Source organism: Haplochromis burtoni, unplaced genomic scaffold, assembly GCF_018398535.1.
Source record: "Haplochromis burtoni strain Fernald_Lab_line unplaced genomic scaffold, NCSU_Asbu1 Contig_84, whole genome shotgun sequence".
Lineage (NCBI taxonomy): Eukaryota > Metazoa > Chordata > Actinopteri > Cichliformes > Cichlidae > Haplochromis > Haplochromis burtoni.
The window spans coordinates 1-9,866 of record NW_024582445.1 but is presented as its reverse complement, the minus strand read 5'-3'; the positions used below and the strand labels follow the sequence as shown (position 1 = coordinate 9,866).

Here is a 9,866-nt window from a genome sequence, read left to right as displayed (position 1 = left end):
GCATTACTGCAGAATGTCAGAGTGACATTGCTGCTTGTTGGTATCAGATCTGCTATGGTCTTTGGTTTCACACACACAGTTTTGAGTTTATGGACTTTAAATTCTTATATATGGTCAACATCATCTGTTTGGCTAGTAGTTACTTTATCACGTCTTCATCTTCATGTATTTAGTTCTCTTAGTTACAGTTTCTATTTGTATTAGAGTTTTTTATTTCGCTCAGTATTTCTGTTTTCCTTCTCTGTATTTCCTTCCTTTAGTTTTGTGTCTGATTTTCCCTTTTTTGTATTTTATGGTTCCTAACTTTATCTTAGTAATTGTGTAGTGCTCTTAAGTTTACTTGTCTCTTCTTCATTAACTGTCTTGAATCTTTGTGGGAGCATCTTGTGACCCTCCTGTGTTTCATTAACTGATTACCCTTTGTGCATATAGTGCTTTCTCCTTTGCTGCAGTCTGGTCCTGTCTGGTCCAGATGTGCTTGTGCCAGTTTTTAAGATTACCCTTAAAAACTGCCTCATTTGCTGGATTCTTGGCATTGTACTCTGTTTATATTGTCTCCTGCTCTGGCTAAACAAAGGTCATTTTTGTCATTGAATTAGTCTGCCTCTTTCTCTTTTCTTTTTTGTTGTTGAATCGTAATATTATACAAATGTACATGCAAATTAGATGTGGATAGAGAACATGTTAAAGAGATGTAAAATGTGATATTTACACTGAAGTTCAATTTGAATGCTGCTGGAACGTCCAACTCCAATCTCATTTCCAGCTTTGCAAAACAATATTCGCCTGTCTTTGGAGACTTTAATAGATAAATTCATTCCTGTCCCAATAAAAGTCTCCTGGTTTCCATCTGCACTGTACCAAGTGTAGTTTTCTACTGCTGGGTTGGCATTACTGCTGCAGGTTAGAGTCACGTTGAGGTTCTCTGGTACTGGACCAGAAGGACTGACTGAAACAGTAACGTTTTTAGGTGAATCTGAAAAAATGAGCACAGAAACATGCAGACTGAAATGTTAGGACAGTTTTATTTACAGAATAAGTGTAAATATTTGTAATACAGTAGTGCTTCAAATGGTTTTTTAAAAAAAAAAAATTAAATACTCTTGAATGCATAACACAAAATTGTATCTTTAAATATTAGCAGAGAGCAAACCACACCAATATAAAGGTTTCATCTTAAGCAGAAACTGAAGAGTAAAAATGACAAGTTGTTTTTCTTGGCTTTTCTTTCTGAAGACTCTGTTCATGTCAAATGAAATAACCTTTTCTTCTGTCTTTAATCTTTAACTGATTTATTGATGAAAGATTTAGAGCTATCGGAAGAAAGTTTGAATTTTTTTTAGTTCTTCTTACTATGTGCCTAACAATGTGGCTGTCAGGAATCCCTAATTTTAATGACCAATACTTAAATTAAATTAACTACTTGTAATGTGATTATTGTCAGTCTCATTATTTAACTCCACCCCAAAGATCAGTTAATGCTTTAGTTTCATTACAATAATTCATGTATTACACATCCTTCAATCCTATTAATAGAATTCTAGTTGTGATATGTAAAGAGTAAATATGGAAAATTAATTAAATTAATACATACATTGAACATTTATTTGTAGGTTGCTTGATCGTTTAAATCCAAGTTCATTTGTAGCCTTGCAGAAAAATGTACTTTTGACTTTTGAAACGGTAACATTAAAAGAGCTTCCAGTCCCAATAAAAGTCTCCTGGTCTCCATCAGCTCTGTACCAGGTGTAGTTTTCTACTGCTGGGTTGGCATTACTGCTGCAGGTCAGAGTCACATTGCTGTTCTCTGGTACTGGACCAGAGGGACTGACTGAAACTGTGACGTTTTTAGGTGAATCTGTAAAATGAGCCTCAAAACATGCACAATGAAATGTAAGACAGTTTTATTATTGAAAAAGCATGAATATCTGAGCTGGTATTATTTGGACATCTTACACCTGAAAATTGCTGGTATTATAATTATTATTTTGTTTACTTGTGTAATTACTTCCTCTTGAACAAATAATATGAAATCCTACTTGGGTCTTACTAAGCTTGGGTCGAGACAAACAACAAGTTTAGTTTTGTCTTAAGTAAAAACTGAGAAGTAAAAAGCACAAGGTATTTTTCTTGGTCTCTAATATTTTGAATACAAAAACACATATTTTCCTACCATTCAATTCTATTAGTGAAATTCTAGTTGGGTACTAGTCAGGGTACATAAATAGTAATTTTGTAAAATTAATACATACACCTGATGTCTATTTGGAGGTTGATGGATGCTTTAAATCCAACTGTGTTTGTACCCTCTGTACCAGAGGTGGTTTTCTACTGCTCGGTGGGCATTACTGCTGCATGTCAGAGTCACTTTTTGGTTTTCTGATATTGGACCAGAGGGACTGACTCAAATTTGCACATTGTTGGGTGATTCTAAAAATGAGTATTATGATAATTTGCTAAATGTAATGCAAGAGAGAAGAGGAGAGAGAGAGGAAGAGAGAAACAGGTGACAAACATATTTGTATATCTGTGACTTATTTTTCATATACATTTATCACCTTTTAAATTTTCCTCATAGTTAAACCTTGTCACTATCTATTCTATCCAATAAGATAGCTTTTTCACCATATTTTTTTTAATGCAAAATGAGATTGCCAAGCATACCAATGCTGTCACTAACACCTGGAGTCAGTTTGCTATCAGTCTCTGTGTTATGGTCCCCGTGTCTACCCAGCTGGCCCTGCAAGGCTGCATGTGTTTTGTGTTCTCTGTCTCTCTCTGTTTCTATCTCCTTCACCGCTCTGCCTGGGCGGAGCTCACTGTGGGCTCCCCCCCTTGGCCCACACACCCATTCACGTTTAGTTGTCATTACCTGTCCACTACTTAAGGCCAGGACGCAGACCTTCTCATCGCTGGATGATTGTGCGAGACACGTTAGTGATCCTCTCAGCTCCCGTGAATCCATGCTTGAGTATTTTGTGACTTTTGAATAATTTCCCTCTCCTGTGTGATAGCTTTCCTCCCTGGACCTGTGACCTTCCTGCTGTGTGAATGTGTGTGAGTTTGGACGTGGAGACGAGTACAAGTGTGAGAGACCTTCCCCTTGGACCTTTGGAACCCTGGATTTCCCCCCCTCACTGTATATATTCTGTACTGGTGTTGTAAATAAAATGTGTTTGGAAACGTCAACCTGCTCTGCGCTTGAGTCCCTGCTATCGACCGTGACACTCTGACTGAATGGGGTCAAATGGGCAATTACATGCAATCTAAAGCAATCATCTTCTGATGATACAACAGTTAACAGTAATAAGTCACTGAAAATCACACGTTACTGTCTAGACTGAAATTCCCATTTAACAGATATTCATGTTTAACTATTACATTTGTGTTCAGCCACCTTCTATAGGGATATAACCGGACCACAACCAGCAGGCAGCCAGTTGAGTAAAGTCTCAAAGACTCATTGAGACTGATGGCTACATGCTGTCAATCTATTGTATCGTGCACACTCATGACCACAAAATGCCTACAAATGGGTTTAGTCACCACAAGTTGCAGTCAGTTGCTGAAAAAGGTCAATTTACCAGACAGGGACTGGTGTTTTTGACTGATGCTAGGAGGTTGCTATTTTACTTTTACTCATATGACTGAGCAACTGACTTGCTCTTAAATATGAAGTAGCTTCGTCAAATTATGTGTGTCCAGTGTTGGGCACTTATTTCGGTTGAGCTGATTTAACATACGCTCGCTTGTCTAAAGTTATTTCTGGATGGTGGTGTGTGAGCTGAAACTTCTTGTTCAAATTCTTCCCAGATTATTTTAATTGATTAAATAAAAATATTGATATTTGGTGTCCTTGTATTGATACAATTCAAAATATAATATTCCTTTCCCACACCCCTATTAAGATGACAAATATTGATATATTTTCTAGGATGAATAGCCTATTTTTATTATGTTGCTTTTTACAAGTTAATAACTAATTCAGTTCAGTTGAATATTATTTATATAGCACCAAATCACAATAAAAATTGCCACATGGTACTTCATATTGTAAGGTAAAGACCCCACGATAATACAGGGAAAACCACAACAATCAAATTACTCCATTTGAGCAAGGACTTGGTGACAGTGGAAAAGAAAAACGTTTTTTTTTAACAGGAATTAACCTCTATTTAGATTAGCATTTAATATCACTGTGAACTAAAGATACACTGTTGAGATGTATAACATGAGCAAGTTTGTGGCATTGAACTTGCAAACTTCCTGTACAGAGAAGAGATGCATCATCTGTGAACCATGGTATATTTTAAGGATAAAATGTGACAGAATCAGAAGTAGCAAATAAATAAATAAATAAAATGTATCTTTAGCCTTTGTTTCTGTCGAGAAGTGCCTGTGAAATTGATGGTTAACTTTTTAAAAATCTAAATCAGTTTTAACCATGCTGATGAATGTGTGCATACAAAGTTCCTGATAGGAATGTTTAACTTTCTATTACTGACAAAATCATGATTAGATCACTAAAATTTAAATTTTACTATTTTTACTATTTCACTCTTTTGAGGTACCTCAAAAGGGTGAGAGGAAGATGAGAGCAGAAGGGAAGGTCAGAAACATCACTAAACCACAAAATTTTGTAATACTATCTTTGGTGATGACCCACAAATGGAAACGCTGATGCACAGAGAGATGCTATTATGAAAGCTGGCTAACCACTAAGAGACATCAACCATATATAAATAACAAAAAACCACCAGTGACTTCTCTGAAATCAACCTAATATTGCTGTCAACTCATTAAAAATGAAATGAGTGGATGTTCTGTCTTCCTGTATTCTGCTTTCTGTCTTCAAATTCTAAGGAACATATCCTACCTTTACTGCAAAATTACTAAAGATTAATTTGATAAAGTTACACGATTATGACTTTTTCACATTATCAAAGTAACCAAATGTATTGCTACACGAAAATAATACAATAATGCCAATAGTATGAAATGAACATTGCCTGAATTTTTATATGTTATTGTATTTTTTGTGAAACCCATGCAGCTTTTATCTTTTTTCCCCATGTTTTCTCTCTCCTGTTTTCTCCCTCCCTCTCTTAGTCATTCCAAGTTGACACTTGTTGTCTGTGTTTTTACATTGCATTAACTGTTTAAAAGCATTATCAGCAACAGAACTAAAGACAAAAGTGGGTCTTTATTACCAGTCATCAAACTCAGCAGATGAGCGGCCGCCATGAAGACAGCAGTCACTTTACAGCATCCGATAAGTCATCTTTGAAACACAGCAGCTGTAACATTGTATTTATAATACAGGTCATAATACACTGTGACACAAAATCAGTTACTGAGGAAGTGTATAGTACTACAGTTGATTTTTCTACACTAGAATCCTCAAGTTCTTCCAGGTTGAACAAAGCACAAAACTTAGCTTTACATTTGTAATACAGCTTTAGATCTTCAGAAAGGAAGTTCAATCTTTATATCTTACGAGAACCGTACCTGGCTAGATAGATGCTGCTTCACTGTGTTTGTGATGTCCCAGTCTGTTTCTGTTCTCAAGTCACTTTAGATGACTTGAGAAATCTAAAGTGACTTGAGAAAAGACAAGCTTAGATGCTCTGCCACTTTCTCTGCTATTCAGCCTCAAACAGGAAACTGTTTCCTGTTTGAGGCTGACTAAGGCAGTCAGTCTGAACATGAGAAACCCTGAAAGATTGAAAGAATGGCTGTCTTTGTTTCACTAAATTTCTAGTTTGCTACACTTTTTAATGCAATAAGGAGGAATGTAGGGACTTAAAATCAGGTTAGATCAGGTGATGAACAAAGATTATTATCAGCCAATGCAATGCACCCAGAACATTTACTCAGTGAAATGATGTCATACAGCTTAGAGGACAAAGGTACAAAAACCAAAATTTACTCGATATCTACCAGTCAATCCTCCCCATGTCTAGTGTGTCATAGCAAGTGAATGCGTTCTATGAATATGAAAGAGCAAATCCATGAGTGAACTCGAAAGCACCAATGGATTATGCAGAAAAAGTAGAATTGGGCTGAAAGATCTATCGCTTTATTACCTATTCAGGTTGTAAATCATGTTTTAAAAAAGTAACTAAGTAACTAAGTAATTCATTACTTTTGAAAATAAGTAATCAGTAAAATAACGGGATTACCTTTTGGGGGAAGTAATCAGTAATTACTTACTGATTACTTTTTTCAAGTAACTTGTCCAACACTGGTGCTTAACTTCCAAAAAATGTTTGACAAAATAATATATTGAAAAACAAAACAAAAAACAGAATCACTTGTATTTATGTTTAAGTATCATTCATTATATTTATAGCCCACAACAAGATAGAAAATTAAATTAAGCACAACTGACTGTGACTGCATATCATGATACTATAAATATATTAATATCACCTCTATATAGACATAGTTTGTGACTGGGTACACAATACAACAACTAATTATCAGAACAGTTAACAACACTTTTCCTGCAATTGCATGTTAATAAAACAAACAAACAAAACAGCTAAACAATAAGATTCAGATGTATGTTGTGATGTTGTGATGAAAGCGGCCTCATACGGCGTGCGATGCGCGGTGAGGGATGCCAAATGCCGATATCGGGAGCGAGTGGAGTCTCACTTCAGCCGGGGCGATACATGGAGCATTTGGCACATACTACGCACAATCATGGATTACAAAGCCAGGGACACTGCGCCGACCAATGCCGACTCTGCATTCTCCAATGAGCTGTACCAGTTCTACGCCCGTTTCGAGGTTAGCCAGGCGGCTAATTCTAACAACTGCCTGACAACTGAGGACAGTGACGTCATCAGAGAGGGACCGGCGATCAGCATCGCAGAGCACGACATCCGAACAGCGCTGAGGAGAGTGAGCACAAGGAAAGCGGCGGGACCAGACGGCATCACCGGCCGTCTGCTACCATCATCCCTGTCCCCAAGAACAACAAGCCCTCATGTCTGAATGACTACCGGCCAGTTGCACTGACCTCGATGGTTATGAAGGTGTTCGAGAGGCTGTTGAAGAAAACCATCTCCTCTTCAATCCCAGACACCACAGGTCCGCTCCAGTTTGCCCACCGACTCAACAGATCCACGGAGAACGCCATCGCAGACATCCTGCACACCACCCTTAGCCACGTGGACAAGAAACAGGCTAACTATGTGTGAATGCTTTTTTTTTTTATTACAGCTCAGCGTTCAACACAATATTGCCCGGTAGATTGTTCACAAAGCTGAGGGATCTGGGACTCAACAGCCGTCTATGTGCATGGGTGTTGGACTTCCTCAATGGCAGAACTCAGGTGGTGAGGGTGGGTAGGTGTATCTCCGACAGCCTCACCATCAGCACAGGAGCGCCACAGGGATGTGTCCTCTCGCAACTGCTCTACTCCCTCTACACTTCAGACTGTGTGGCCACCCACGGCTCCAATACCATTGTGAAGTTTGCTGACGACACAGTGGTGTTGGGCGCCATCTCCAACAACGATGAGGCGGCCTACATTGATGAAGTGAAGAATCTGGCATCGTGGTGCTAGGACAACCACCTCCAGCTGAACGTCGGCAAGACCAAGGAGCTGGTGGTGGACTTCAGAAGGAGTCAGCACAGAGACCACAAGCCCATTATCATTAATGGAGCTCTAGTGGAGAGGGTGCAGTTCTTCAAGTACCTTAGTGTCCACATCTCCTCAGACCTGGCATGGTCTGCCCACATTCAGGTGCAGACCAAAAGGCTAGGCAGCACCTGTACCACATATGACAACTGAGGAAGTTCAGGGTCTCTCCAGTGATCCTCAGGATTTTCTATACAGGCACTGTATAGAAAATCCTCACACAGGTTCTGTGTGAGAAGAGCATCCTCACACAGAACATCACATCCTGGTATGGAAACAGCTGTGTCAAGGCTAAAAAAGCACTTCAGAGAGTATCCGTACGGCAGAACGCTGCTGCAGGACTGCTCTCCCTTCCCTACAGGACATTTACATCAGGAGATGCTGGACTAGAATAACTCAGATTTTTAAGGACCCATTCCCATCCCAGCAACAAACTCTTCCAGCTTCTGAAATCAGGCAGAAGGTTCCGAACAAAAACAGAGAGGCTCAAGAGGAGTTTTTATCCTCACGCCATTTGTGTGCTGAATCATGTCCAGAGCTTCTCCTAGCTTCTCTAACAGGTCTCCTTGGACCAGTTGTAGCCACCTGGTAGTTACCAAGTTTAAGAAAATATCAGGCAGTGTCTGAGATACTGTGCCAGAGAAACCTGAATGAAGGGATTGTAATTGTATTGCTCAATGGCCACATAGTGACTACATGTGTCAAGGACACACCCAGAGAACAGACCAGCTATTTATTTGTTTTGTAGCAAGCTCAACAATGCAAAAGGTTGCAATATGTTATGAAAAGTATTTGTCTGATTTCTTATTTCCTTCCATATTTGTCGCATTAAAATGTTTCAGATAATCAACATTTTTTAATAGATTTGGACTTTTTTTTTTTAAAGTGAATTTTGAATTTACTTGAGTTATTTTTTCCAAATATTAAGATTAGTTTAATTTTGCACAAAGCAAGACGTTAGGAAATATGGGGTAAATATTTTTTCACAGCACTATTTATCTATTTTTGCATAGCGCTTTGTTCTTTAAATTTGACTTGCGCATATTCACACCCCACTTCCTTCCTCATATTTCTAGGCTCCACTTGAGCATACAGGCCTCCCATTTCTACTGCATTGCTCACAGACTTTCTGTTAACTCCCCTCACCATGCACTTCTCCTCTTCCAAATAAGATCTGGCAGATGGATTCATGTCCAAAGACTTTTCACCCTTCTTTTTCTTGCTTTTCATTTTCCAGTTCACATTAGAGTAAATCAGTTCGCACTCGTCCTCTTTCTTGTCTGATTTTTTACGTCCTCCTTCTGCATGGTTTGGCCCAGAGTTTGGAAAGTCAGTGCTGCTTGGTCCAGCGATGTTTGCAGGGTGAAAATTTTCTGCCCCTCTCAGCCCATCAGCATTTGCATAAATGCACTCTTCTGCTGTGTTTGGTTCCTACAATTACATAGAAAATATCAGTGGTAAAGATAATCTACTTCTTGCTGTATAGTTACAAAAGTATCAGCATTGGTCAACACTGTTAAAAGGAACTTTAAGCACCTCATTTCCTTCTTCAGTTAGAGGCTGACTTGTTGCAACTGTGTTGTTTTCGTCTGTTAAGTGACCTTTATTTTTACAGGGACTCTTCTGAGCCCTAAAAAATGAAGAAGAATATCAAGCATATATGCATACAATTCATACATCGTAGTTTTGCCACTATTTACATTTTAGTTCACAGCATGAATAGATTAATTGTCTGCTAGCAAGCAATAATGCAGTTGTACATGCATTACTGAATGTTAACAGACAGACGTCTTGAAAATGAATACATGCAAATATTAACCACCAGTAGCATGTCAAATGGACTGTCGATGAACAGATTTGATTGATATTACATTTAATCAATAGTGTTACCAATGTTGAGTATTAAATCAGCTGCAAAAGTGTTTTTTTTAAACAAACGAAGACCCAAATAAACAAAGTACTTATCAGCATTTAGTCAAATAGAATCAGGACAAATAAAGTTTACTGTTACAGTAAAGTGTGAAGGTTTTCTGAAAAAGTCTCATGTTGTTTACTTACCTGATAAAAAACACACATAGTAACAGTGCTAACAGTAGCACTCCAAGAATGGATATTATTGCTGGATACAGAACTGAATTTAAAAAAAGAAAAAGAAAAAGACCTGTATATTAATCGTGTTGTCTTTAAAAAATAAGGTTTGTTTGAACTCACAACA

The 9,866-nt window shown here is 38.1% G+C and overlaps 1 protein-coding gene and 1 long non-coding RNA gene across 2 annotated transcripts; both read right to left on the bottom strand.

Annotated features, from left to right (window-relative positions):
- Positions 1 to 313: 313 nt before the first annotated feature.
- LOC121814799 lies at positions 314 to 1,875 on the bottom strand. The gene is made up of 2 exons (XR_006054571.1): positions 1,595 to 1,875; positions 314 to 976 (listed from the first exon to the last, which is right to left on the bottom strand). It is a non-coding gene; the product is annotated as an uncharacterized LOC121814799 (long non-coding RNA).
- A 5,782-nt stretch (positions 1,876 to 7,657) lies between these two features.
- On the bottom strand, positions 7,658 to 9,782 carry LOC106633250 (myelin-associated glycoprotein; the record flags this gene model as incomplete). Its single annotated transcript, XM_014334583.2, is given in 3 exon segments — positions 7,658 to 9,082; positions 9,188 to 9,281; positions 9,710 to 9,782. Coding segments are annotated over 3 exon segments (599 nt in total), but the record flags the coding sequence as incomplete, so codon positions are not given.
- Positions 9,783 to 9,866: the final 84 nt, after the last annotated feature.